The 27893-nt window shown below is 62.5% G+C and overlaps 6 protein-coding genes across 12 annotated transcripts in view; all 6 read right to left on the reverse strand.

Annotated features, from left to right (window-relative positions):
* Nucleotides 1–153: 153 nt before the first annotated feature.
* On the reverse strand, nt 154–5043 carry MLX (MAX dimerization protein MLX). Its single transcript, XM_075774965.1, has 8 exons — nt 4929–5043; nt 4539–4575; nt 4284–4373; nt 3687–3793; nt 3345–3444; nt 2981–3080; nt 2384–2585; nt 154–1869 (listed from the first exon to the last, which is right to left on the reverse strand). The coding sequence occupies exons 1-8, from the start codon at nt 4971–4973 to the stop codon at nt 1813–1815; spliced, it is 738 nt and encodes a 245-aa protein (XP_075631080.1). The 5' UTR covers nt 4974–5043; the 3' UTR covers nt 154–1812.
* Nucleotides 5044–5463: 420 nt separating this feature from the next.
* On the reverse strand, nt 5464–6884 carry LOC142605044 (coenzyme Q-binding protein COQ10 homolog B, mitochondrial-like). Its single transcript, XM_075775109.1, has 5 exons — nt 6729–6884; nt 6527–6628; nt 6231–6420; nt 5898–5999; nt 5464–5762 (listed from the first exon to the last, which is right to left on the reverse strand). The coding sequence occupies exons 1-5, from the start codon at nt 6854–6856 to the stop codon at nt 5595–5597; spliced, it is 690 nt and encodes a 229-aa protein (XP_075631224.1). The 5' UTR covers nt 6857–6884; the 3' UTR covers nt 5464–5594.
* Nucleotides 6885–7185: 301 nt separating this feature from the next.
* Nucleotides 7186–12822, reverse strand: COASY (Coenzyme A synthase). The gene is made up of 9 exons (XM_075775110.1): nt 12010–12822; nt 11347–11561; nt 10728–10859; nt 10275–10464; nt 9756–9820; nt 8838–8922; nt 8091–8188; nt 7852–7998; nt 7186–7537 (listed from the first exon to the last, which is right to left on the reverse strand). Exons 1-9 carry the CDS (start codon nt 12614–12616, stop codon nt 7481–7483), a joined length of 1596 nt encoding a protein of 531 aa, XP_075631225.1. The 5' UTR covers nt 12617–12822; the 3' UTR covers nt 7186–7480.
* Nucleotides 12823–13054: 232 nt separating this feature from the next.
* HSD17B1 (hydroxysteroid 17-beta dehydrogenase 1) lies at nt 13055–15016 on the reverse strand. 2 transcript variants are annotated; one of them, XM_075775112.1, is made up of 6 exons: nt 14747–15016; nt 14444–14605; nt 13964–14143; nt 13773–13866; nt 13448–13631; nt 13055–13343 (listed from the first exon to the last, which is right to left on the reverse strand). In XM_075775112.1, the coding sequence occupies exons 1-6, from the start codon at nt 14841–14843 to the stop codon at nt 13173–13175; spliced, it is 888 nt and encodes a 295-aa protein (XP_075631227.1). In that variant the 5' UTR covers nt 14844–15016; the 3' UTR covers nt 13055–13172. The 2 variants fall into 2 exon arrangements, with proteins under 2 accessions (XP_075631227.1, XP_075631226.1); XM_075775111.1 differs by having other exon boundaries at nt 14444–15016.
* Nucleotides 15017–15245: 229 nt separating this feature from the next.
* Nucleotides 15246–19253, reverse strand: NAGLU (N-acetyl-alpha-glucosaminidase). Its single transcript, XM_075775082.1, has 6 exons — nt 18857–19253; nt 18484–18631; nt 18257–18403; nt 17972–18057; nt 17463–17719; nt 15246–17283 (listed from the first exon to the last, which is right to left on the reverse strand). Exons 1-6 carry the CDS (start codon nt 19249–19251, stop codon nt 16067–16069), a joined length of 2250 nt encoding a protein of 749 aa, XP_075631197.1. The 5' UTR covers nt 19252–19253; the 3' UTR covers nt 15246–16066.
* Nucleotides 19254–22673: 3420 nt separating this feature from the next.
* Nucleotides 22674–27893, reverse strand: part of ATP6V0A1 (ATPase H+ transporting V0 subunit a1) — a 29271-nt gene continuing 24051 nt past the window's right edge. For 5 of the 6 annotated variants that reach the window (XM_075775071.1, XM_075775069.1, XM_075775068.1 and 2 more), the window contains one exon: nt 22688–23335. In XM_075775071.1, coding sequence (XP_075631186.1) covers nt 23242–23335 — 94 coding nt within the window. In that variant the 3' untranslated portion in view covers nt 22688–23241. Of the gene's footprint in view, nt 23336–27893 lie in introns of all 6 variants that reach the window. The other variant, XM_075775072.1, reaches the window with a different exon arrangement.

Below are 27893 nucleotides of genomic sequence, written 5' to 3' on the forward strand. Positions count from 1 at the left end.
GCCCTGGGAGCGGAGCGGGGGAAGGCAGGAGCCCCCAGGGGCACCTGAGCCGCAATGGCTGGGCTGGGCTTCAAGAAACCACCTCTCTGTCTGAGCAGCTCTTGGGGGGAAGCTCCACAGCAACAGAAATAAAAGCAGAAAGAAAAAAAAAAATCATTAAAACATTCAGCAAAATTTATTTAATTATTTTTCACAATAGAAAAATATGTTGCTTTCACATGTGAGGTCTGTAAAACTCCACATCCTCCTCCCAGGGCAGGAGGCTGCTTCTGGCAGAGCATCTCCAGGGGTTTGGTCTGTGCCCCCCGGTCACCCGCAGAGCCCGAACCCACTCACCCCACGAGAGGGGTTTCTTCAGCACAAAGCAACATCTTCCAGGAGAGACACAGCTGACCCTGCGTGCGCTTCATCGGTGAGGTGCATCACCACAGGGTTTGACTCTGGGGCTTCCATTGCATTGGAAAGGACACCCAAATGTGGGGCTTGAAGAATAATTTTCTATAAAAATAACCCCCCCAAATGGGTTTTCTGCTACTCGATGTGGGTAGAAGCAATAGGTTAAACATTCTCATGCTGCAGTGTTCAAACCATGTAACGTGGAGCTGAGTGCTACCTCATCGACAGTGGAAAACAGTGTAAAAATAAATATCCACTACCCCTGGAGTGGGAACACGAAGGTGATGGCAGAACAAATCCTGCTGCCAGCGTCACCACGCGGGAGGAGCCCCAGTACAATCGCTCTGCGGTGAACAACCGTCGCTTGGGCAGCAGCTACCCCGTGCCACGAAGTATTTGCGTTGGCCAGAGCCATGAACCATACTGACAGCAGCAGCGTGTGATGGGTTGAAAAGTGTCCCAGAGAGCATCTGTCTGCAAAGCTGACACCGGTAATACTTCAGGATGATTTCAGTGATTCATAAAAACAAAAGTAAAGATCAAATCAAGGCTGGTTATGTATAGGGGTGTGTATACAGAAGTTCTAAGGAGGCGCACAGAGGGCGTGTGGCAGCGCTGTGCTACAGCTACTGCACGACCTTCCTCCGCAGTGCGGCCACATCAAAGCCCAAAGACAGATGAAGCCAGACGCGTTTCAGCTTCTCACTCGGGAAAAGCCTGCACAGAAAGCTCACTCCCCTTTCCCTTTCAGGGGAACTACGGCTACAGCAGAAGAGGTCGGGTTTTAGCAAGTCCCCCGGGGAGGTCGTGACTGTGCCGAGTGTCTCCCTGGCACAGACGGGCTCGTCCTTCGGCCAGCTCTGCCTGGCTTCCCCAAGGCATCTACACGACTTAAACCACCTGCCCCGTAAGAGCTGCTTCAGAGGGAGGAACGAGAAAGCCCGCAGTCAGGGCAAGAGCCTAATCCTAGTCTGTTTTAACAGAAACCAACAGCTTTTAGCATGCATTCTTTCATTCCCCGTCCCCCCCCAGGATCAGCAGGGGTTGGATCGGAGGCCTGAGGTTACAGAGCAGATCTGCTCCGCAGCAGAGAGTCGGTGGCGCAGGCAAACCCCGCCACGCCTGCCTGAGCTAAAGACTCTCTGGCACCTTAAACCTCTCCTCAATACACACGGTTTTCCCCGCCTTTGCTAAATATTTGGTAATATTGACTGTGACAGTACCAGAGGTGGCTGCACAGCCCCATTTTGGTTTCATAGTCAACACAATAAATAATTCAGAGAAGCTTTAAGAACAGGGAGACGGCCCAGCCCTTCCCAGTGCCCGTCACGCAGGCCCCAGGGCAGGAGACACCCCGTCCCTGCGGGTGTGGAGGCGGCGGCAGCCCCGGAGCCGCTGGTGCTGCAGCGGAAAGGCTCAGTAGAGCTGACTCTTCAGTTGGTGCAGGACCCCGATCACAATGTCCTGCAGCGTCTGGGGCAGAGAGGAGACACAGTCAGTTATTCCAGCGGGGGAACGGCCCGTCCTCCGTAAGTGACTCCCACAAGAGCCTGGGGCGCGTGCTGCGGGCATCAGCCCCGCTCACGGTGCCCGAGCTGGCACACACGGTGCCAAACACCACCACACCCACATGGGAAACACTCCCATCTCCGTTCCTGGGCTGCAGAAACTCAGAGGTTTCTTAATTCCCAGAAAACCTTTAGGTGCCCTGACAGAGTGACGGGGACCGAGCAGGACTTCCCTTCCAAACTCTGTTTCACCCTGGCCAGCTTTCAGCATCAAACCACTCCAGCAGCTGGAGCGGGAGAGGCTGGAGCTCGGGCACCGGCTCCTGTCCCCCCCGGCTCCTGCCCCAGCCCAGCATCGGTCACACGCTGAGCTTTCAGAAGCCCCCGGAGGGGACAGCTGCACCGAGTCCTGCACTCCAGCTCTCTGCCCCGTTTCCCTCTGCTGTCACAGCAGCCCCTGCCACGGCTCCCACGCTCACCTGAGGCTTGCAGTGCTCCTCAATCCAGCTGAAGACGCAAGCCGAGAGCTCCTGAAAACTCGTTACTGAGATGGAGGCGTTAAAGGACTGGAACAGGGAATCCATAATGCCTTGGAAAACGTTGAACTTCACCTCGTCAGAGACCTGGTCCTTCCCCTCATTTGGGTTGTCCTGATGAGCTTTCACAATCTGCTCGTAGTTCCTGAAACAAGCCAAGCGCCCCGTGTTCAGCAGCAGCGTGAGGCCCCTCAGCCTCAGCTTCTGCCCCTGAGACCCGCTGCAGGGACGGGGCGGACTGAGCCTTTGTGGAAGATCCCACAAGTAACTAAACTCCGGGAAGCTGCAGCCTGTCCTGACGCTGGGAGCGGATTCATTTTCTGACTCGGATCCACCTTCACACTAAACTCCACCAAGTGACTCAAAACAGACCCACACTAACGAGCCACAGGAGAAGAAACGACGGCAGCAGGCAGGGACAGGCTCGGTGCTCCGGATGCCAGGCTGTCTGTGAAGCACTGAGTGCACCCACTGAGCCTTGAAAGGACGGGGGGAAAACAGCGGGAAGAAGAGGGCAGCAACCAACAGCTCTTCCCTTACACTTTCATGATCTTCAAGGCCATCACGTCTTTCCTGAGAGTAGAAACTTCCTCCTCTTGCTTCTTCTTTTCCTTGTGCAGGAACTGGATGTAGTCGATGGCTGAGCATGAAAACACAGAATGAGGATTCGAGAGCACACACAAGCCCCCAAGATCCCCACAGAAGGTGCCCGAGCCTGGGCAGCATCAGCTCCCGGCTGCCCCGATTCTCCTCAGGGAGGTGGCTGGCACCTGGGCTCCCCCAGAGCATCACCTCACCAGAAGGTCCAGAAGCACTGAACCTCCGGCGAGGAGGCTGAATGCTCTAGTGAGGTGTTTTGGGGCTCGATAGCACCCCCTTCCCTTTCTCCATTCTCAAGACTCACTTTTCTGGAGGACGATGGCCTTGCTCAGCTTCTGGGAGCCTATGGAGAAATCCTGCTGCTCACAGGTGGGAACGATGGCCTGCAAGTCATCGTAGCCTTTCTGTGGGGACACAGAGCCACAGCGTGTGTATTTGGAGCTCAGCAGTGTGAGACCGGTTGTTTCAAAGGTGCCAGATCCCAGCTCCCACCACGCAGCCAGCCAGGGCCAAGGCGGCTCCCGGCACGCTCGTGTCTGGAGAGGGCAGATCCAGCAGGAAAACAAAGGGGAAGGTGCTGAGAACAGCGGGGTGCTGGGCGCTGCAGAGCTCCAGGGAACCAGCGAGTTGCGGCTTCTTGCGTTACCTTGATGGCGTCTCGCCTCTTCTGCTCCGCCTGGGTGTGCGCCCGCCTGCGCCGGTCCTTGTACGACTCCTTATAGGGCTCCTGGTGATAATCGCTGTCCTCATCATCTGCGTGGAGGGAACTTGCATGAGCGTGAAGAAGCCTGACCGGCGAGCTCCCGAAGCACAGGGCATCGGCGCGCAGAGGGGACAACGGCTCGGGGTACCAGCTGGGCCCTGCGGCTGTAGCCAGGCCCAGGACAGCCCCGTGCCCCCACTCTGGCAGGTCAGGCCAAGGCCAAACACCCCACGGGGCCCTGCCGACCTTTTCCCTTTCCTTGTAGCGCTGGGCAGGAGGAAAACACCTGCAGCCCCCCGAGGAAGATGCCAAAACCTGACCGATTCCCTACTCCAAACACCGCTGGAAACCACAACGCCCTGATGCTGTTCCCCATCACCTTCCCTCCCTGCTGGGGGTGGGAACCCTGCCCAGCCGGCAAGAGAGGCGGCCGCGCTCGCACCCTCGCACAGGGGACAGAGCTGGAAGCCCCGCTACACGCTGGGCACCGCAGCGAGCAGAAAGACCCACGGTCACAGCGGATAAGACCCGCGGGCCTACCTGTATTGGGGACAGAAGAGGCGCTGGTGGAGCCAATGCTGTTGGCTCGTGACACGATGCTTCCTTTCCTGGCGTTTTCCATAAAGAGCGCTGGAAGAAGAGGTTTCACAGAGACACAAACCCGGGGCGTGAGAGCGGGCGCGGAGGGAAGGGCGGACGGGTCACCGGGCAGCCGCTGGCACCGCCGCGCTCGGGACAGGCGGCTGCTGTGACTGCGCGGGGGTGGCCGGGACCGGGCGCTGCCCGGGCACCTACCCGAGTCCAGGCCATTGTCGCTGTAGGCTGCGTCCACCTTGTGCGGGGCCGCGGCGGGCGGGAGGAGAGGCGTCAGCCGGGCTGCGGCAGCCAACGGAGGCCGCCGCGCCCCGGGCTCCCCCCCCCCGGCCCCTGACCCCCGGGCCGCCCCTCGAGCTCCGGACCCCGCACGCTCAGTGACCTTCGGCCTCTGCCCCTCGCCTTCACCCTTGACCCTGCCCCTCGCGCTCTCCCCGACCCTTCGCCCACGACCCGGCGCTCACCCCGCCCTCGGGCCCCTCCGTCGCCGCCGCCCCGACCCCGCGCCCACCGCCCGCAGCCCCGCGAATCCTTGTCGGCGCCCCGCTGGCCGGCCCGGTCCCCCCGCCCGAACCCGACGAACGGAGCCACCTTCCCCCACGAGTCCTCGGCCGCGGCGCCGGGCGGCTCCGCCATCTTCCGCCCGCCCCGGTCATGTGACCGCCGCGGGGGCCGACGGGAAACGCAGTCCGCCCCGAGCCGCCGGGCCGCCAGGGGGCGCCCTCACCGGAGCGGCACGGCCCGCAGCGTCACGTGCCTCGGCGCGTTCGTAACCGCCCTGACGTCAGGGTGACGCAGGAGCGCCGGGGCTGGGGTCAGAGTCCGCCGCCCGCGGGGGGTCCCGGCCCCGGTGCCGCAGAACGGGGCGACCCGGCCCCCTGCCCTGGGCCGCGGGCGGAGCTGCCGGCGGGGAAGGTGCCGGGCCGGTGCGTCACCGCGGGACCGGCACCGAGGGGGGCGGGGGGGAGCTGCGGGGGGGCGCGGAGCCGCCCTGAGCCCCCGGGGGAGGCGGGCAGGGGGAGCAGCGGGAGCAGGCAGCGTCCCCACCGGGGTTCATTGCTGGGACACGGAGCACCGGAGCCCGGACGCACACTGAGCCCGTCAGCGGCGTGGAACAGAAACGGCGTTGGAAAAATAATTTATATCTCTGGGTTAAATAGACATAAATAGGGGGAGGCCCTGAGCGGGGCTGACGGCGGAGTCCAGCCGAAACCGGGACCGAGCGCCCGAACGTCTCCTGCGGCGGCCGGGGCGCCCTCAGGCCCGACGCGCTGCCCGCTCGCGTGGGCAGGGGAGGACCGCTGCCTGCGCCCCGAACAGCGCCTGCGCCCGGCCCTCGAAGGCCGACACCATCCTCTTCGCCACCTCGTCCAGAAACAGGCCGGCCAGCCGGGAGTGCAGCGCCGACCTGAACTCGAAGGAGACCTGGCAGGGAGTGAGGAGGTGCTGGGGGGGCTCACGGCAGGCAGGCAGCCCCCCCCCCTCAACCGCAATGCAGCGGCCGGTGCTGCCTGCAGCCCTGCCCGCCCCGGCAGACCCCGTGCAGGGGGAGGCACTCACCGAGAAGTCCAGCGAGCAGGTGTCTGGCCGGCCGGGCAGCCCCGGCCCGAACCGCCACAGCGTCTCCAGGTGCCTGAAGAGGCGGCAGTCCCGGCTGACGGCCTGCGGCAGGGAGACGGTGCTGGGGGGGTGTCACCTGGGGCCGCTCTGCTCCCGAAGCGTGCGGGGCCCAGCCCTGGCCCTGCACTGGGATGGGACGGTCCCAGCACCCTGTGTCTGTCCCCCCCCGGTCCCCACCTCACGGAGCTGTTGGGGTGTCTGGCTCCCTGGGTGCAGCCCGACACCCCCCCACCCCAGCGGGACCTGCAGCATCCCGCTCCTGGCCCTGCCTACCTGGATCCGCTGGGAGCCCAGGAACACCTCGGAGACGTAGCACTCCAGGAAGGGCGGGAAGCCGACCTCGAGCTCTGCCCGCAGCACCTGCCCACGACGGGAGAGCACGGCCGAGCGGCTGCACCAGGGCACGAAGAGCCGGTACTCCCCGACGTTGGCCACCAGCTCGTACATCTGCTCCACCGAGTACCTGGGCCGGAGGCACCGGTCAGGCCGGGGGTCGGGGGGGGCCGCACAGCCCGGCCAATGCCCCCACAGGGGCCGGGACCGGGACCCGGGGCGGCGGGAGGACTCACCCCAGGACCCGCCGCTCCCAGTGCCTGCTGGGGCCGGTGCCCGCCGGGATCAGGAACGGCCGCGCTGGCTGCACCGGCGGGGAATGGGGGATGCCGAGACACCTGGAGGGGTGAGCGGGTCAGGGAGCCGGCTCTGCCGCAACCGCGGCACCGGTACGGCACCGGTACGGCACGGCACCGCCCTGGCCCCACGCCGTCTCACCGGGAAGCGGCCCCGCCGTTCACCGCTGTCCGCAGCACCCCGAGCAGCGTCCGCCCGCGCCCGGCCATGGCTCGGCTCTGCCCCGCCGGTACCGGGGTGGGACGGTCTCGTGCTCCCGCTGACATCATGGGGGGCGCTGGGGGCGGGACCGGCCGCTCCGCCCCCCCCCCCCGCCCACGGGACGGACCGGTGGCACCGTGCGGGACCCCGGCCGCGGCCACCCCCGGCGGCACCGAGTGTCTCGGGGGCTGCGGTCCCGCTGCCGGCGGCGGTCGGGAGCGGGGGGGGCAAGTGGGGGACAGGACCCGTCCTGGGCCCCCGATGCCCCACCCGGGAGCCGGGCAGGGACAGGCAGGGGCTCGGGCAGGGGACCAGAGCCAGCTGCTGGGGGGGTTCAGCCCCCTGCGAGGGCGGGCTGGGGGGAACAGGGACGGGACCAGCACAGGGACACCACAGGGGGAGAAGCCTCTTTACTGTCACACAGGCAGGTCCAGGATCAGCGCAGACTCAGCCCTTTGGCCTCAGCAGCCCCTGCAGCGTCCCCCCTCTCACCAGGGGACGGCAGGACACCCCCAGCCCCTCTGCAGGGCTAGACGTGGGGGGGGGGGGCTCAGCCCCCAGGCCGTGCTGCTCCCCGGCATGGCCGGCTCACTGACGCCACGTGATGCCAGGACACGGACCCTCGCCTCCCGTCCTGCCGGTGTGGGATCCGTGGGGGTCAACGCATGACGGTCAAGAGGAGCGTGACCCCCTCACAGGCTGCGCTCCTGGCTCAGGCGCTGCTGCAGGAGGTCCCAGGCTTTCTCCACCTGCCAGAGAACCCACACGGGGCAGCACCTCAGAGCCCACGGCCAAGCTGGGGACGAGGCGAGCAGCACCATGGCACGGGCAGGAGCATCACACAAGGGTCTCACGCTTCCTGTCCCTTCCCTGCTGCGTTTACATCCCCAAATTCGTCCCTTGTGGCCACGCTCAGAGGCAGCCTCGATGGTGACTGGCATGCCCAGGCACACCATGGGTGACCCGGGCACAGCACTGAGCCCTCCAGCCCCCGTCAGAGTCACCCGCCTCCCCCTTCGCCACCTGGGACAGCCCCCAGTGCTGCAGCCAGCCTTGGGCTCACCTGCTTGCGGGTGACGTCCGTCTCCCAGAGCGTGCACAGCACCACCTGCGACTGCTCCACCCTTTGGCTGTTGGTCATCTGGCTCTGCAGCCGGCTGCGAGCAGCCTCCTCGCTCAGCCCGTCCCTGGCCATGACGCGCTTCACAGCCTGGCAGGACCAGAGGGGACACTCAGGAGCTTGGAGGGGAAGCTGAGAACCAGCCCCGGCAGCAAGCGATGGGCCGGGGGGGCATTGCCCACCTCCTCCTCTGGAATGATGGCCGTCCACACCTCATGGACCATGTCTTGCCAGCCAGCCTCCAGCAGTACGGCAGCATCCAGCACGCACACGGCCTTTCCTAGGGAACGAGGCCATTCCTCATTACCTGGCAATCGCAAGGCAGCGCGACTGCTCCTCGGGGTCCAACCCAGCCAGTCCACTTACACACGCAGACTCAGGCCTTCCTGCAAACTGGCAGCACAAACGCTTTACTGCTGAGCTAAAGAACCTCGTGTGGAACGGAGAGCAGCAGGCAGAGACTGTGTTTGCTTAAAGGGCGCCCCTGGCACGGCACGTTTCCCAGGCACGGCAAGCCAATGCCTCCAGCCGAATGCCTACTGAGCTACCAACGGCGTCTCCCAAGAACTGGAAAAATTCTGCTCCCAGAAGGAACGCACGCCACGCTCACTGCTGGAGCACTACACCAAAACCGGACTTGAAGTCACGTGGGAAAGAGAAAGCAACCTGCACCCTCCTGCAGAGTAGGAAGCTTGAGGTGAGCCCGTCCCAGCTGCCAGCCCAGCGGAGTGGAGGGGTTTGCTCTGAGATGTGCTAGTGAAAATCCCCGGCAAGCTGCCCAAGCAGAGAAGCGGGGGATCTGAGCATGGAAAATACTCACAGTGCTGCCAAAAGCAGCAGATTCCTGGGGGCTCTGGGTCGTGGTGTGCTGCACAAGACCATGCACCCAACTCCCACCTTTGTGCTGCAATGGGAGCCACCCCAGTTACCTTGAGCATCTGCCTCCCTGATCTGCTCCTTGACCATCTGGGCCATTTCAGGCCACACAATGTCCGTAAGACTCTTCAGCCGCTCCTAGAAAGGACCACGACGGGATTCGGTTAATTGCCCTCAGAACCCCTGGCCAGCCAACAAGGGGATCGCTGGTGGCAGCAGCGGTCACAGAGGGCACCCAGAAAAAACCTGCAAAAGCACGGGGCAAGGACCCGGCCCATCGCCTGCTCGCTAAGCGCAGGGAAGGAGAGCTCCACGCTGGCCAGAGGCTCCCACGCCCGCTGAGGGGGTCGGGGCTCTTTTTCCCATTATTTTCCTTGCCCTGCCAGGCACAGCAGAACCTCAGTCTCTGCTGTGAGAGGCGCTTCCAAAGACCCTCCCCGCAGCACAGTGAGCTCCCCATGCAGCAGCACCCACGTAGAGACCCATCCATCTCAGGGGAACCCTTGAGCTGCCTCCACGCTTGGGCTGGGGTAGCCAAGAGGACGCGAGCGAAGGGCCGAGCACTGGCCCGGCCAAGAAAGCCAGATGCGGAGGGTCAACTTTGGCTGCCATGTCACCGAGCCTCTCTGGGTACGAGCCCAAACCACGCAAGGGTCAGGGAGAACTGGCTCTGCGTACGTCAGGGCTGTTGCTCCACGCTGGGTGAAGGACAAGCATGGGACAGAGGGGACAGGGATGGGGACAGGGAGGCAGCAGCAGCTGCCAGGGTGAGAGGAGTGTGTCCAGCATGGCTGCTGACTTGGCTACAGAGACAGGACCTCTGTGTCCTGCCCTGTCTGTACGTCACTGCCAGAAAGTACAGTCAGGAAGGTGTCATCAGCTCAAAGGGCTGAAAAATAAAAAGCTTCAGCACATACGGAGAGCTCCCTGCTCATGAGATTAAATATTGACAGTCTCTGTGCTGCTCTTACCTGGTTTCCAAACACTTTGGCCCCAAGGACTTTCCTGTTAATCGTCCCATCTTCGTTCAAGATTTCTGCAAGACAGAACCAGAACAGGCTTGGGAGGAATGAATCCCACTCGCTTCCCTGTGGCAAGCCTAGGTCAGAGTGAAACGATTTCAGCGCGGGGCTCTCAAAGGGACCCAGAAAGGAGCTGTAGGACCTGACCTGGCACCTCTTCACCTTACTCCAGAAAAGGACAGGGAAGAGCTTTCCCTAGACAAATGGCAGCCTGGTTTAGCCTTCCGCACCAGCCAGTTCACTGCAGCTCTGACACGGGACACGCAAGACTTGGGCAAAGCAGTGGTTTGCCCTGCTCAGGGTATCACCGAATCAGCCTCACAGCACCAGTGGGTGGAGCGGAGCCCAAAACCCACGGGGATGGAGGGGAGTGCAGGCCAGGACGGCTCCCTGGGACGCTAGGACGATGGCACACCCCTCCCTCCTCTTCCTCCTCCCAGTCTTCCCCACAGCCTTCGGTGGCTCTACCTGCCCCAAAAGCCGCCACCACCCGCTCGTAGGCAGGGCCACCGGGGACATAGACAGCATGGCCCAGCTTGTCCGCGTCGATGAGGAACGCTCCCAGGTGCCCCAGGAGTTTGGCAATGGAGGTTTTCCCACTCCCGGTTCCTCCAGTCAAGCCGATCACATACGGGCGCGAAGGCAAGGCAGGGTCTTGCTAAGGGAAGAAGGAAAGCCCTTGTCAGCAGATGGAGAACACGGGCTCTGGTGGAGAAGGATCCCGACCACCCAGCCTGGAGCCAGACATGAAGGGTCCTGGTCCTGCCGGGGGCTGGTACAGGCAGCAGGAAGTTTGTCCTCCAAAACTTGTCCCCTGCGGCAGGGGGATGGGCTGGCTCTCCAGCTCCCGTTGCTGCCCCCCCTCCTCCTGGGCACACTGTTCCCACCATGGCCTGTGGCTCTCCAAGCGCCTCCCCTCACCCGTGGAGGCTGCAGCAGCGTCCCCAGCAGTCTCTGCCGGAGGCTGGAGGAGCTGATCTTCTCCTCCTCGTGCTGACTGTGGTCGGGGTCCTTCATCAACAGGATCTCGTAGAGAGCCAGCTCGGGGAGCCCCTGCCAAGAGAAGGGAGCCCCAAGGGCTGTCAGCCCCGGGGACACAGCAGAAGGAAGGGGGCTCAGCGGGAGGTCAAGGCCTGAACCAAGTAGCACAAACGAGGCTGCCCCCAGTGTCCTCACAGGGCAGCTCTGTCCCCACACGGGGCACGTTCCTGGCAGCCAAGAGGGGAAGGGAGCCCACAGATCTGCCCGTCTGACCCCAACCTTCCACGCGTGCGTGGCTGGCAGTGCTGCCTGAGGTCATGCTGCGTGCAGAGGCTGCACCACCCTTGGGCCACGCAGGGGCAGCTTGGTGCAAAGCACCCGTCTGCGGGGTACTGGCAGACACACGCACTTGCGTCCTGCCTTCAAGCCCGTGCCGTGGCACGCTGGGGCGCCGAACAGCCGCGGCTGCTCATCAAGACCCGATTTGCCCACGGCCAGCGGCGGGCAGGGGCGAGAGGGCGGGAAGGGGCAGCCCGCTGGGCTCCTGTGCAGGCATTACGTTTTCAAGTCTCTTCTTGTTCACGGCCTCCCCTCCCCTGCGGGTCTCCTCGCTGACCACCAAGCACTGCAGGTCAGGGTCTGTGACCGAGGGGCCGTAGGGATCGGCCAGAGGCACGATGTCGTAACGCAGCGAGGGCTTCACGTCCTCCAGGAACTCACGCAGCTTCGCCGCTCGCAGCTCGTACGGCTCGATCAGCTCCATCAGGACTTTGTCTACCGGGTGCCAGGAGGGTGGAGAAGAAAGAGAGCGTCTGTTGAACACCACACAGCTCCTGGAGCGGCGGCAGAGCGCGACGGAAAAGCAAGACCGGGAGATGGAGACAAAACCCATCCGTGACTTTGGGAGGCTACCTCCTCCAGCTCCCTTCGCCCTCGCTGCACCCTCGGCTCCACGTCTGCACGCCTTGCTCGCTGGCGCAGATGGGACACCGGGTCCCCACCATCACTCTGCCCGGCCCGCACCGCCTGGGTCCTTTGGGTGCATGGCTGCCAGGACCTCCCGCACCACGGGGCCCCCAGACTGCCGGCCATGGCACTGGCCCCTCACCGCCCAGTCCCGGCCAGCACCGGGCTGACTCCTCGGCCCCATACCGGCAGCAGCAAGGCCGGCCGCCCCTGGCTCCCTCCGTCCCAGCACGGTGCCAGCCGCCCCGGGACTCACGGCGGAGCAGGTCGCCGTCGGCCACCCCGGCCAGGAGCCGGCGCCGGGCCAGGAGGCAGCAGGCGCTGAGCAGGAGGCGGTGGGCGCCATGCAGTCGGTCGAAGGTGCCGCCGACCGCCACGTCGGAGAAGTCGGGAAGCGCCGCATCGGGGTCCTCGGGGTCCTCCTCGGGGTCCCCCCCACCGTCCTCGGGGCCGCCCAGCAGCAGGGCGGGCAGGCGCGGGGGGCAGCCGTAGGCGGCGGCGGCCAGGTGCTGCAGCCCGAGCTGTACCGGCCCCGCCGGCCCCGGCGCTTCGGCGACGGTGGCCAGCAGGACGCGAGGCGGCCGTGCCAGGCGGTGGCCGGGGCCCAGCAGGACGCGCAAGTCCAGGCCCCGCTGCGCCTCCGCCACCGCGTAGAGCGCGGCCAGGGCCCGGAGCAGCGCCGGGCAGGCGGGCGGCGCGGCGGGGCGCGGCGCGGGGGAGGCCAGGCGCAACCCCGGCTGCAGATGCACGTACAACGGCCCCGCCACCACCCCCGCCGCCGCCGCCAGCGCAGCTGCCGCCCGCCGGGGTAGCGCGCCCAGCGGCGCCGTCAGCACCAGCAGCCCCGAGCCGAAGGGCGGCATGGCCCCACCGGAAACCGCCGCCACCGCCCCGGAACGAACCGCGGGACCGCCCCGGACCCCGACCCGCCTCTCGGTATGTGTAGGGGAGCCCGGCCGGTGCCCGGTGTCGGTGGCCGGCGTCGGTGCCCGGCAGCGGGGAAGGGAGGCCGCGGAGAGCCCCGGTGCAGGCGAGCGTAGGGACCGGGCTCCGCCCGCGGAGGGAGGAGACGGACAGAGCCGGCCCCCCCCCCCCGCGGCACCGGGCGCGGACGGCACCGTGGTACCCCCGGGCACGGCACCGTCGCGGTCCCCACCAGCCCCGCGGATCCCAGGGAACCCCGGGGAACCCCAGAGCGGAGGCAGGGGGAGCCCCCGAGACCGGGCTGAACCCCCGCCAGCCCCCGGGCGGGGCTGCTCGGAGAGGGGCTGCGGCGAGAGGGACGGAGCCGGGAGCCGGGCGGCTGCAAAGGGCTTTATTGGCGACACGGTGGGACCGAGCCCCCCTGGCCGGCACGGACATCGCAGGGCTGGGGGTCCGCACCGTAGCGCAGCTCCCCCGGTGCCACGGCAGCTCTGCTCAGGGCTGGTCCCCACCGGCCTCGCCGTGGCCGAAGACGAAGTCGTGCATGGCCCGGACGTACATGGTGCTGTCGGGGCTGGCCAGCCTCAGGCGCGAGAGCGGGGCGAAGAGCTGGGTGGTGACGCAGCGCAGGGGAGGGCAGGGGGTGCTGATGGCCTCCAGGAACACCTGCCACCACAGAGGGGTCAGACCCGTCCCCGGCATGGCCCCACGGCCACCCCTGGGCACGCCATCATCCCGGAGCCCCTCACCCCCAGCCCGCAGGGACTGACCTGCAGGACGTCCTCCACCTCCTGGGCCGCGTCATGGAAGAGGCTCTGGCAGTGCCGCAGGTATCGGTGGTAGAGGTCCCGCGTCTCGGCATCCAGGCCCTGCAGCTCGCTGCCCTCAGGGTCTGGGTGCTGCAGGTTGGCCAGGAAGCTGGTGTTGACGGGTCCGCACTCCACCAGCGTCAGGCTGCGGGAGGGAGTGGGGCGGCAGCTCTGAGCCGAGCGCCTGAGCTGCCGTAGTACCCCCCGGTCTCAGCATCCCTCCATTCGGGTGCCTGGTGGGCAGGAATGCAGCCCTGCAGCCCCCCGCAGCGCTGCCGGCACTCACTGGATGTTGAAGGGCTGCAGGACGATGGCCAGGCTCTCGCACAGCCCCTCCACCGCAAACTTGCTGGCGCAGTACACGGAGTTGAAGGGCAGCCCTGGGGCAGAGCCGCACCCTGAGCACTGGATCCCTTCCCCACGGCTCCCCATGCCCAGGGTGCCAGGGTTTCCTGCCGCAGCAGGGCCAGGTCCCACCTTGCAGCCCCCCAATACTGCTGGAGACGATGATCCGCCCGGCCCTGCGGCGCTTCATGGCGGGCAGGAACGCCTGGATGGTGCGGACGGCCCCGAAGAGGTTCACGTCAAAGACGGTCTTCATGGCTTGGTCGGAGCAGGTCTCCAGGGGACCCATCAGTCCCACCCCCGCGTTGCACACTGCTGGGCACCGCACCAGTGAGCCAGGCACCACGGCCCCCCTCACGGTCCCTGGCACCATCGAGGTGCCAGAAAACAGGAACGTGGGGGCCATTCCCCGTTGATGTGCCAGTGACCCTCGGCACCCCCAAACCCAGCTCCTGCACCCCTGTTCCGCTGAACACACCCCATCCCAACCCCAGGACTGCCGGCATCTCCCATGATTTGGCATCTGCTCCCGGTGCCCTGGGGAGGGTCAGCAACCCCAGAGAGGTCCCCCAGCCACCCCGGGGACGGTAGGGGCACTGGGAAGAGCTGTACCCAGCACGTCCAGCTGCTGCTCCTGCACCCGCTGCGCGGCAGCTGCCAGCGAGCATGGGTCAGTGACGTCGAGCTGCAGGACCTCCAGCGTGTCGGGGCAGCAGCCCCCAAGGCGCTCCAGCAGCCGATCACCCTTGGCCAGGTCGCGCATGGTGGCGTACACTGGGGGAAGAGAGCACGGCCGTGGGGCAGCGGTGCTGCCGAGCTGCACGGCCGGCACCAGCCACAGCCCACCCCCGGGCACCAGCTGTCTGGGAGACCCCCGGCGGTGCCGGACCCCCCGGCACAGCGTCACCCCTTTACCTTTGAACCTGCCAGCGGTGTCGGCTGCCAGCCGTGCGGCCAGCCCCAGGCCGATGCCCGAGGAGCAGCCTGTGATCAGCACCGTGGTTCTCTCCATGGGCAGGCAGTGCCGGCCGAGGGGGCCGCGCCGTTTAAGAGGGCTGGGAGGGGGGTCCCCCCGCCCCACGTCACGGGTGTTGTGTCTGCCGCCTTATCTCAAGGCCCTTCCACCCGCCTCCCTGCCCGCGCTCGAGGCTCCCTGCGCCTCGATGCTCGCGCAGCTGCTGCGATAAAGACCTCACGGAGCCGGGACCCCCCCCGCAGGAGGAGGCTCTGGGGCACAAGGGGAGTTGGCACCAGCCGGGGCCAGCCCCAACCGCCCCGCGCCGTGCCAGGCACCCCAGCTGCCGGCACGCATCCGGCAATGCATTTCTCAGGCCCAGGGACTGAGCACCGCTCTCCTGCACCCCGCTTCACGTACGTCCCGCGCTGCAGAGAGGAGATGGACACACACGGGAGCAAAGAGCGCGCAGCAGCCAGGCCTTTAATTGCTCTGCACGCTGGCAGCACCGCGGCCGGGCTCTGCCTGAGCCCCAGCTCGGGGGCAGAAAGGCCCAGAAAATCCCGTCCCAGGGAGCGTGGCCCTGGCATCACCGCAGAAAGCTCTGCAAAGCCTCTTTCATACAAAAGGCACCAAGTGTGGCCGGGGCCATGCAGCGGCGGGGGCCCCGCAGGCACTGGGGTCCATGGGGCGGGCAGCCACCCCGTCGCGGGGAGGCCCAGGACCACAGCAGGGATGAGACCGGTTCCCTGCTTCCCCCTGGGGCAGAAGCTGCTTTTCCCCCCCCACTGCTGCCACCTCCCTGGCTGCTTCTCCGCCATCACCGTCTCCACCAGCCAGTCAGGGCCCCGCAGCAGGGACGTGTGTGCCCTGTCCCTCTGTCCCTCTGCACAGTCCCGGCTCCCACTGAGCTTCCAGCTGGAAGTGCCGGGGCAGCAGAGCCCTTCCCCTGGGCCCTCACCTCCAGGCTCACGCCGGGGCAGCCCGACTTTCCTGGGGACAGGCTCGGGGCAGCCAGGGCTGAGCACGGAGCATGGCGCAGGATGAGTCCCCGGGGCAGAGCCTGTCCCGCATCTGGCTGCCAGCCCCGCTCGGGGCACATCCTGCCCACGCAGGGGAATGGCGGCTCCAGGCTGGCTGGGTGCCACCGGGGCTCTGCGCTTTCATTCCAGCATTGCCAGGATGAAGCCTTCAGGCCAGGAGCTGCAGGAGCCTGGAGGCGGGAGGGCTCGGGGTCTCTGCCCTCCGTGCGGGGAAGGCTCTGGAGGCACAGCCCGAAGTCACGCCGGACCAGCCCGGCTGCGCCACAGGGCGCTGGGGTAGTATTTGAGGAACAGCTTCCTGGAGATCTCCAGCGTGTCCCCAGCCGGCACGGCCGGGTAGCGCTTCTTGTTGTAAACGAAGCCTCTCTCCACCTGGAAGACGGCCTGGTTGAACTGGTCCTGGTGGAAGGGGCTGCCCGAGTTGAGGCTCTCCACCAGGGCAGACACGAAGAGGCTCCAGCGCACGCCATAGTAGTCCAGCACCAGCCCCCCCAGCTGCTTGTTGGCGTAGTCCAGGATGTTCCCGCTGGGTCCCCAGAGCGTCACCTGGTTCCGGGCGTTCAGCTCGTACTGCTCAGCCTCCTGGTCGCTGGTGGCCATGGCGCGGGCGCTCTCCAGCCATCGGCCCAGCAGGAAGAGGCTGTGGCTGGAGAGGAGGCTGTCCAGCTCCGGCAGCAGGTCGTAGACCAGCACACCGCCGGCCGTCAGCAGCTCCGGCAGCGCGTGGCTCTGGAAGGCCTGGCAGATGCTCAGGTAGTATTTGGTCACCAGCTGCTGAGCCGCCTGCCGCGTGACGTCCACCAGGTCGTAGCGGAAGGTGGTGCTGGAGCCCAGCTCCGTGCCGGCGCTCAGCAGCAGGCGCCAGGCCTCGTACACGTCGCTGGCGTTGTACCACAGCTCGGTGTCCATGTGCAGGGAGGGCCGGCGCACCAGCGGGCTGCGGTTGTGGTTGACGCAGACCCCGGTGCAGTTGTACACGCTGCGGAGGAGCAGCCGCCAGGCACTGGCTGCGGCGGCGTTTGGGGCGCCGTAGCGGCGCTCGGCGTAGCGGGTCACCCAGCTGGGGAGGTCGAGGGGCTCCTGGCGCCAGCCCAGCTCATTCATCAGCTCGTACACCATGTCGTTCTGTTCGATGCCCTCAGGCACCAGCCCGGTGCCCACCATGGTGGAGTTGGGGAAGCGGCGAGCCGCAAAGGGGCCGTGGTTGATGGCCTCCACGGTGCCGAAGAGGCCGTGATTGCCTCCAAAGTTGTGCAGCATGCACCAGATGAAGGGCTGCCCGTAGAAAGATTCTGTCCACTGGTAGACGGGCTTGGACTCAGCAAAGAGGTCGAGAACGATCATCCTGCCGAGGGGCACGCCACGCAACAGGGCCCGCACCTGCGCCGGCTGCCAGAAGTCCGGCTGGTGCTGGAAGAGCCAGCCCTGCATCAGCCACAGCGCCTCGGGGTCGGCTGGGGACAGAGGAGCACAGGGTGAGACTCCCCTCCAGCCAGGCCCTGCTGGCGCAGCCACCACCCCGCGAGGGGACTTTGAGGGTCTGGCACCAACGGGCTCTGCCGAGCACAGGCAGCTCAGCACTCGCACGGAGCCCACAGCCTCGCAGCCGGGCTGGCTCCACACGCTGACCCACCTCCCGTCATGGACGTGAAGACGGCATTGCTGACCCTCGAGAGATAGGCAGGGTCAGAGGAGACGGGGGTCATCTCGTTGAAGGTGTCAGCGCTGTAGATGTGGTCTGTGCCGAATTCCTTGATCAGCTCCTTCAGGAAGAGGGTCCCGATCACCTGGAACATGGGGTCCTCCGGGTCCAGCAGGTAGGTACATGAGTAGGTGCAGTCAAAGTGGCTCCAGCCCCCAAGGCGAGTGGCATTCACGCGTGGGAAGACCCTGCGCCGGAGGGTAGACACAGGGTCAGGACAGGACCGCTGCGCCCCTGCGGTGACAGGGCAACCTTCTGGGGAAGCCGGTGTGGGCACAGGAGGGTCAGGAGCCACGCTGGCCCCAGGAACGCCCTGTGCAGCGGGTGCTGGCTGGAGGTGGGATCCCAGGAAGGGCACAGAGCTGAGACACCGGGGAGGGAGCTGCAGCCAGGGCTGATCTGCCCCGTGGGGTCCACAAGCGTCATGGGGCTGCACCTACCGAAGAACCCCCTGGGGCACGTGGCCTGCGAAGGCCGGCAGCACCGTGATCATCCCCAGCGAGCGCATCCTCTCCACGATCCGGTACTGGGAGAGAGAAGGAGGGAGGGAGCAGGGGGAGAGGAGCCCCCACCTCCCTGCAAAAGGACCCCGGGCACCGCTGGAGCCTGGGGAAGGGAGCAGCAGCCCCCGAGACTCTGTGAGCCCCATCTCAGCCCCAGGGAGCAAGGCAGGGGGTCGCGTGGGTCTGCCCCGGGCGGGTGGGCAGCCCCGGTGTCCCCGGTACCTGCAGGTAAAGCTGTCTGAGGTGCCAGGCCGGTGGCAGCGGCCCTGCCCAGCCGTGGAGGTTCCCCATCCGGTTCCAGGCCAGGAACGCCGGCCCCGTGAAGTACGCGTCGATCTCCGACTGGTTCAGCCCCAGGGAGCGGTACACCTGCACGAGGCGGCGGACACTCAGCCGGGCCCGTGGCCGCCCCGCTACCCTGCCCGGTCCCATGGGCCCCGATACTCAACCCGCTGCCAGGTCGCCTCCTGCCCCACGAAGGCCAGCGCCAGGTTGATGCCGCTGAGCGCCATCCAGTCGATCTCCCGCTCCCAGCGCGCCCAGTCCCACCAGGCGTAGGAGTAGCTCTGGGTGCAGACGTTCTGGTAGTAGCGGTACCTAAGGGGGAGCGGGCGGGAGGCTGCGGGCTGGATCCCCCCCGTTCCCAGCCCCGTTCCCGGCCCCGTTCCCGTTACGTAAGGGCGCCTTGTCCCGGGCTAACGAGGCGTGAGCAGCGCCCGGCCCCGCGCCCGGTGCCCAGCCCGCCCCCGCGGGACAGAACGGGACGGGACGGGTCGGGTCGGGACAGGACCGACCCCGGCGGGACCCCGCGGCCCCCGTTACCTGCCGGGGGCGGTGGCGCGGATCTCGGCCCTCAGCCGCGGCAGCGGGTCGGGCAGGCGGAGCTGCTCCCCGGACCAGGAGATGTGGCAGCCGCAGAAATCTCGCAGGTAGCGATACAGACCGGCGGCCGCCGCCACGCCGCTGGAACCGGTCACGGCCACAGCCACGGCGGCGCCGGGCGGCGAGAGCAGCCGGTAGGTATCGGGCCCGCCCGCCGCCAGCGCCGCCTCTACCGACAGCGCCACAGCGGCGGCCCGAGGGCCCAGCAAGCGCCGCGCCAGCGCCCGCACCGCCGCCTCCTGCCGCGCGTCCCCCGCGCCCGCCCGCGGTGCCGCCGCCAGCAGCGGGAGCAGCGGGAGCAGCAGCGCCAGGACCGGCCCCGGCCGCGCCGCCATCGCCGCTCCCTGCCCCAGCGCCGCCGCGCTCCGCCAATCGGGGACCGGAGGTGGGCGGGGCCGGCCGGGGCGGAACCGGCAGTGGGCGGGACCGAGCCGGTACCGTGGAGCGGGGCGGGCGGGGCCGGTGCCGGTTCTGCGGGCGGGTCTCAGCCCGCCTGACGCCCGGAGCGGAGGGGACGAGACGCAGGGATGTACCGGGCAGGGCAGCAGCGGGCAGGGCCGGGCCTGGCAGCCCGGACGGGCGGGGGCTGGAGGCTGCCTGCGCCCCGGGACCACGGCGGTCCCTTCCCCGCCCGCTCTGGGTGGCCGGCCGGGCTGGCGGGGCCGGGGCTGCAGCTCCCGCCTGGGGCAGCGGGACCCCCCGCGGGGAGCAGGAGCCGCCGTGGCTGCCGGGCCGTGGTGGGGCACAGGGGCCGGGCAGCGCCGGGGCCGGCACCGATGGCTCCGGGCTGTTTTCAGATCGCGTTTTCCACCCGCGACGGCTCCAAAACCCCGCGGGGCGAACCGGGCCGCGGCGGTCCCGGAGCATCCCCTAGCCCGGGGGAGCGGCGCTGCCCGGTTCCAGGCTCCCGGGATCGACCGAGACCCGCTCCAGGGCCGCGGGGCGGCTCCCAGGGCTGCGTCCCCCGGGGCCGGCTCAGCCCCGCCGGTCCCCCGCACCCTCGGGCCGCCCCTCGCGGGCCCTTCCCGGGCCGGGGCCGCTCCGCCCTGACGGGGGCGCTACGAGACCGGGCAGCGGAGGCTCCGCCGGGGGCCGCAGCCGGTGCCCGGGGCGGGGGAGAGGCCCGGAGCAGCCCGGGACCGGCCCGAACCCCTGCTCCAAGTCCCCGCTCCGGCTGCCCTCTCGCCCCGGGGCACAGGCAGGTGGGTGCTCGGTGCTCCGCGCCTCCAGGGGCCCAGGCCTTGCCGCCCGCCGGAGAAGGCGGATGGACGCCAGAGCCCCGGGGAGGAACCCCGAGGGGAGGCTGCACCCCAACCCCGCTGCACCCCAACCCCTCTGCGCACCTGCAGCCATCGCACCCAGCGGCTGGTTTGCACCCTCGGGCCCCAGTGCGGGTGCAGCAGCGAAGGCAGATAATGTACAGGCAGGGCAGGCAGCGCTGCCTGCTGCGGCGGGGGCAGAGGGCAGTGCCAGGGCAGGCAGAGTAGGCAGCAGCGGGGCCCCGGCCAGGGACACGGCAAACAGTGGCACCCGGGAGAGGTCCCGCTGCGCTGCCAGGCCTCTGCGCAGAGCTGCCAGGGGCACAAGCGTGAACCCCTCCAGGGAGCAGGGGCTTGCCCGGGTCGTGCAGGGTCCCTCGGGCTTCGTGGGCAATGGCCACGACAGAGCCTTGCTGTGAGGGATGGCCCTGCCACCTCCTTTCATGCAGAAGGGAAGGACGAGGTCAGGGCTGGGGGGTCCCCACCACAGCCCACGGAGGGGGCCCAGCCCTGCCAGCCAGCGGCGAGGGCTGCCCGTGTGGCCCCAGAGCCATGAAAACAGCCAAGTGGAGCCATGGAAACGGGCAGAAATACTGTGATTGCACACGGGAGTGGTGCAAGAGAGCAGGGGAAGGGGTGAAAGGAGAGAGCATCCCCTGGACACAGCTGGCACAGCAGCAGCGGGGGATCCGTCTCCTCATCCGAGGGGCGCAGGAGGACAAGGGACAGGCATCCTCCAGCTGCAGGGGCAGCACAGACCAGCTCCTCACCCTCCCAGGAGGAGATGGGAAACACACCAGGCTGCAAACAGCTTCAAAAACACAATTGCCAAACCCCCACAGAAACCTCCCTTCCGCTCCTCCTGCACATGTGGAAAAACCCCCTCAGGCAGCTCCAAGCCCTGCAGGAAAGGCCTGAGTAAACACGTCCCTCCCCGGTGGGGAGCGGGTCCCCACGGAGGGGGGGATGCCCTGTGGCCTGGGGGGCCAGGAGCAGGGCTGCACCCTGAGCACGCAGAGCGTGTTTGCCCAGCCCCTGTGAAAGGACATCCACAACTCTCGGGTTTAATCAAGCCTGAGTTTTCTTCCTGCGTAACTGCTCGTTTCACTCAGTTAATGGGTTTATCTGGAGGCTCCAGGACAAAGCGGCCCCTGCTCAGCCCCAACCAGCCTTTGCTCAGGATGTCAGCCGGGGCTCGATAAGCACAGAGACATTTCAGCCAAGGCACGGTCACGCCGGTCTCGTTTTACAAACCAGCTCTGCCCACCTCACCGTCCTGGCCAGCGAGACGACAGGATCCCAGGGCAGGAAAGCTGAAGGTCCCAGCTCCCCCTGGGCGGCTTTTGGGGCTCTGCCCAGTGTCGGACAGGGAAGGGGCACTGCCTGGAACACCCTTCGGAGAGTGCGGGGAAACAGAAAAGAGGCCCCAGTAATTGTTGTGCAGTTAGTTTAATTTACACAGTGACTGCCAGCAACACATTCTACCTGGGCAAGCAGGACTGGTGTCACTGCTCCTCATGCAGACACATTTTGATTTCATCTTTCTTTCTGTAGACATCATTGTAAACATACAGTCACGTCCACCTGTAAACACAGTGGTTACCCAGAAGCTGCCCACGCGCAGCACAAGGATCCCCGTGCTCCGTGCACGCACTCGTTGTGGTGTGCAGTGCACGCACACCTTTCTCACATCATTTTAAACAGCCCTGCACTACATAGCGTTTCCTCTTCAATTCCAGGTTACAATGATTCTCGTTATTGTTCTAATCCATACACAAATACTTCAGATCCACTGAGACAATTAAACAGGACAGTTACACACAACACTAACACACCCTTCCACTGCTCCTACAGCTACATCGAGTCGAGGAGGGCAAGAAATTATTCACATCTTGCACAGGAGAAAAAGCAACGGCTACCCTGGGGAAATCCCACCCAGACTCCACTGCCATGGGACTCCTATGGCAAGACTCAGCCTCTGTTCTCCCTTAAAAGGCTCCTTAGACCCCGAACAAACGTGATGACATGTCACTGGTACCTCCACCTTCGCAAGAGCTGCCCCCACTCATGCCAAGCCTGCACGTGCATTATCCGGATGTGCCTCTAGGACTCTGCAGCCTCGAGGCTTTGTTTTTAAACAAGAAACCCAAGAAGTTCCACTGCCAGCAGTCAGTAGCCAAGATGACAGTTCGTCCCTTCTCCATCTTGCCCCAGGCCAGCACAAGGCAGCAAAGCCCTCTGTGCCCAAGCCCCCTGTTCTCACCACCGCCTCCAGAAACAGGAGGTGAACGGGCCCTCGCTGCTGGGCAGAGGGCTCTGCCTGGGATACGAGCGTGCAGGTGCGCAGTTAAAGGAGAAGCTCTTCTCCAGGGAGGACAGGAACAGCCTTTTCTGGAAGGACGAGGTGTTTCCCCATCACTAGAGGAAACAGAGCCACCACACACTTAGCTGAGGCCGAGTCCTGCCCCTTCATATGGCTCCTCAAGCCACAGCCAGACTTCAAAGAGCTGAATCCCTTGGTTTTTGTCAGATTAAAACATGGCACACGTGGAAGCCCTAGAGGCAGGAGAAGCGTGCCCTGGATTGTCAACTGCCCACTGCTCATCATTTGTTTAATCAGAGGCAGAGACACATAGGATCCAGATGTAAAACTTTCTCAAAAGAACCTTTTACTGAGCAGCAAGCTTTGTGCAAGCTGAAGTTGTTACACCTTTTCTCCTTGTGCTGGTATGCCCACTCAGCCAGAGCTGCATTTCTCTCACACTGCCCTGATAAGCTTGCCAGGGAATTCACAACACGAGAAGTACACTATTACACACCAAACTCAGACACTTCATGCACTTAGTATCTTCAGTGGTAAACTTGAGGAACGAAAAGGTTTTTTTTGATCCAGTGTCACTCATTACCCGAGAATGTCAAAGCTCTTGGCTTTGAAACGCCACGGTAACACTCGAGTGTGCTGCAATAAGTTATTTTCACTATGGGAGGATTACATGCAACTCAGACACATGGGAGAGAGCTAGCCATAAACACACGACGTCTAACTCTGGTCGAGCGGAGGGATCTTTAGTCGTCAAACCTGCCCTCACGGATGGTATCAAAGGAGAAAGGGAGAAACTTGAATCCTGTGCCAGTGTAGAACTTGTTCTGGAATTCAATCCTGCAAGAGAGGTAAGAGCGTGCGTTCATTAAAAAGGAAGCTCTTGGATACGAGAGCAAGAACGCCATTAAAAGTATGATTATTAACTATATAAAAAATACAGCTTTAAAGAGAAAAAGTGGAATTACAACGCAGTGTATCCATTGGCACAAGACCCACATTTGTGTTTGATGCTTCTGGAGAGGAGCAGGAGAACTGTCCAGGTACTTTGATCCCACCTCCACGGGCAATAAAAGGGCAGGAAAAATAGGATGAACTCCCTAAATGCAGTATCACTTGGGAGCACATAGCATCTCCTATAAGATCTCATTACTAAAGTTCACATTTTAGTTAGAACAAACCTCAATCGCATGATGCTGCGCTCAGACTTCCTCCATCAGCTACTTCTGTTTATTTAGTTGAGCATATTTGGTTTATCCCCACATGACAACTTCTGCTGAGCTAGAGATGTGCCTGTTGTCTCCAGCTGAACATTAACGGAGCCTTGTTTGCCTGCTTCCCCAAATAAACTCGGTTTAAAAAAAGAATTATTCTAGAGAACTGTCCAATGGTCAGCAGCCACCAAATAGGGAAAGAAAAAAAAAATAATCCCATGATTCACAGTAAAAACAAGCACAGTGTTTCAGCAGCCTCATGAGAAACACTTTCCATTGCGTGATCCACTAAAAAAAACGAAGTCCCTGTAGGAATCAAGTGACAGCAAATTGTAGAGCAATTTAACACAATTCAGAAGTATTTTTATGAAGCACAAAAAGGCAGACTCAAATTATTATTCTTTTCAAATGGGGAATCATGGCAAACTCCAAAGCTGCATTTCAGCTGGCAGAAACTGATTTTGCAACAGAGCTCAGGAGGGAAACTTTCAGAAAAACAGCTTTCTGCTCGTATCTTCTGCTGCCTGTTCATGCAGATACACAGACGTCCCTGCAGAGGAATCCCTGGGATGAGCAGGATTTTCCGCGTGGGAGGAAGGGCTCCTTGCCAACACGCTCCAGTTTTTCAGGAACCCTGATAATCTCCATAAGTATCCTGTGACTAAGTAACTATTCTGTAAGCAAAGCGAAATAAGAGGCAGAGGGTTGGGTATCTGAGTCACACAGAACCCACTGTAAATGAAATTTTAACCCTGATGATTAACTGTTCCAGCTGGCCCCGACATCTGAAAGCTCTTTTTGGACACTCTCAGTTACAACTGGCCACAACTGGATGCCTGAAGCTCCAGGAGAGGCTTTCATAAGGTTAGGGAACTAGTGAAAAACGTTTATTTAACCAAAAATCATGGCTTAAATGTTCTGTGTGGTTTTTCTGCAATTGCCTACAGGAACATCCATAATTCAAGGTCTTTTTCTTGTTTGTTTGTTTGAGACACTGCTGTTTCCAGGATCACTGGCTGTCATGCGTACCAGCTCTATTTCTAAACTTTGCACTGTGTCTCTCCCACCAGTGATCAAGTTCTGCAGAAGAATTTACTAGAGAGTTAGCATTGCCCTGTAAATAAAAAGACCAGAAAGCTTTCTGGCAGTCAGCATTCAAGAAAACCCACTCTTCAGCTTTTTTATATTAATAATTAGCTTAAGTGTTCGTTGGACTGCAGTTACGTGGATTTTCCAACCCAACACAGCCATAGAGTACCCACACTGTCTCAAAAACTCAGCAGCTCACAGTGGGAAGCAGCTCCCTCGTGTGAAGCCACTGCAGAGACAGTTGTTGAACAGGAAACTTAAATTTGGTACAAGCGCAAATTCCTACTTGGTATTCGTGTTCTCAAAGGAGTGTGCCAATCCCGGGGGTCAGCTGTGTTCAGAGCACACCTCCAAGGGGGTAGCCCCCAGCGCACCTTGCGGTCAGAGCGCGACTGGGGTGTTTGTGCGGAGATTGTTGCAGTTACTCGTTCCCAAAAAGGACAGCAGCTTCATACCCCGCACCCTGGGTCATTCTGTCTTGTGCTTAACAGGAGCCTGCCTTTTAGAGCAGTAGCGCGCTCTTAACGGCCACACTAACGACAAGCTCTGGCTCACGACCTTTACAAAGAAAAATAAAATTCTGGCAAGCGGCTGGGGAGCTGGGCTTCACCACTCCCGCTGCCGCGATGCAACTCCAGCACACCCACGCCCTGAAAGCAACGCTGCCCCGTGGGCGGCAGCGGGCCAGAGCTCTGCCCCGGCAGAGGAGAGTCTGCCTGTCCCTTCTCAGTTTACAGCCGAGAACAGCCGCCACGAAGCACCGCATAATTGCCGCTTTTTATTTATTCTACACGGTTGTTTGAGGTTGACCACGTTTGTTGTGCTTGCAATCTACTTCGGCATCCCTGCGCAGACCCACAGCACTCTCCAACTTTGCCATTCAGAACAAAACAGGTGTCGTGTGAGCTCCTTGCCTTCAGCTTCCCCTAAGGCTGCGTGGCCGAGAGCACTGCTTTGGGTCCATTTCACGGCCTCCAAGGGGCTGAGTTCGTTCTGGGGATGTTTATGGACCAGTGGCAAAGAGCTCAGGCAACCCACGATAAAGAAAAATCAGGTTTATGTCTGTCTCAAGTATGGCCAGAATAAAGTGCGCACACTGGCCAGATGCTACGCCTGAGGGAGAGAACAGACCGAAACTTTTAGCAAGAGCAGACAGACTTCTCTGTGTTTGCCAAACCTATAGTCACGTATGGCCAGGACCCATGCTCTCCACGTGGACACGAACTGAGGGGTGGGAGACTGGCCAAGAGACGCTTGGGTAACCAGAACCGAGCCTGAACAACGTGGTCTGACTGCTCCAAACTTGAACTGAACCTCGTACATCACGATGCTCACCTAGCACCAACCTCTCTCCTACAGAGCAATACAAACCCCACTTGACACCGCTCTGAATTAACCTCATTTGCTTTGTATTATGCCTACTGCTAGCCATTCTTTCTAGCTGTGGCCTGGTCTTGGGACATATTCTAGGGAGACTAGCTTCTGGCTCTAAATCAGGCCTAAAACTGAACCTAAAACACTTCTTCACACAGGAAAACAGCTCCACGAAAACCGTATTCCTGCATCAATGCATGATGTTGAGACCTTACTTTGAATCCAGTTACAAACTTCTCCTTCTGGGCAAAGTCTATGTTTGCTCACATTAGAAGAGCTAACCAGTTTAAAAAAAAAAAAAAACGTAAGCTACTTTAATCTAAACATCCATGTCAAAACTACATCACTGAAAAGCAAATACAAAGGTAATATATTTCAGACCGGTAAAAGGAGTTAACAGCACGGTGTGGGGTACAGCTCAACCAGCTACCGAGCTCCAGCAGACCTCCGATACACATGCCTGCAGTCTTGGCAGCACTCGGAGTGCTTCCTCCACCCCAGAATGCCCCAGAAAAACCCAGCCTGCTGAAAGAATACATACTTTCTGAGAAAACACGCAATAAATCTTCCTCATCTGGGAATGATAGGCAGAGCACATGGAACAATCTGTGCTTTTTTTCCCCCACCAGAAAGACACATGCTAAATTCCTCCTCCTTTCCAGGAAGGCTGAACCACCCACACCTTCAGAATTCCTGATAGGTGACTCTTCTCCCACAGCCAGAAAATCCGATCTGCTCTTCCCAGGACAGCTGTATTTGACACCCCACCCCACCCCCTTCTAAAAAGGGAACACCTACCATTGGAAACATCCTGATTTCGTGTTCAGAAGCTAAAAGGAATGTTAACAGTCTGTTCTTTTGAACAACTGCAGGTGCCTTCCTCTCCACTGTGATAACAAAATTCCAACAAACCCAAAATCATTTCAGCAGATTACTTGCAGTCTGAAATATTGCCTTACACTTGCTTTTCAGGCTCTAAGCTTGAAGAGATTTTTCTCTTAGAGAACATACATTAAAGTTTTACAAGTTTAGGGAAAATATGGCTTCATTAAGAGCTTCAGTTCCGCAGCTCCCCAGCAAGTGCCCTGCACTGGTCTGCATGGCACAGTGATCCATGTGCTCATGGCTGTTGCCCATCTGGGTTTCTCCATTTGTTTGCCATTTCAGTGACCTGCATCTTCCCTTGACACATTTCCAGACAATTTTTTTCATCACCCTTTAGAGATTGCCTGGTGATGTGAAAAGCCACCTCTTGGCTGAACTGCAGCCTCCAGCTGACACTCGTTCCAGGTGCTCTGTGAGCGGTATCCATAAGCACAGTTCGTGATTATTAACACAAGACAGGTAGCTCCAGAAAAAACATGCTTTCTTATCTCAGCCCCATCCCTTTGGGTAAAAAAGAAAACACAGAGCCTGCCAAGAAGAAGAAAAGCCATTCAGAACTGTTCATCTGCCATTGTTCAGAAGTGTACCACGCAGCACTGCAGTCCAGAGAAACAAGACTTTGAAAATCCACTGATTCCCAAGCAACTGCTGACCATAACCACTGCAAATGGAGCTGGAGTACTGCATACTCTCTGCTCTTCTCGGACGCGTAGCCATAATACCAGGCAGGGTTTGCAGAGCTCCTTTCACACTGATGCAATGGTGTAGTACAGTGACAGCAGGATGAGGAAACACTAGCCAGTCAGCAAGAAGTTCTCAAGTGACTGGTATGAAGA

The sequence above is a fragment of the Balearica regulorum genome, chromosome 24 (assembly GCF_011004875.1).
Source record: "Balearica regulorum gibbericeps isolate bBalReg1 chromosome 24, bBalReg1.pri, whole genome shotgun sequence".
In the NCBI taxonomy this organism is placed as follows: domain Eukaryota; kingdom Metazoa; phylum Chordata; class Aves; order Gruiformes; family Gruidae; genus Balearica; species Balearica regulorum.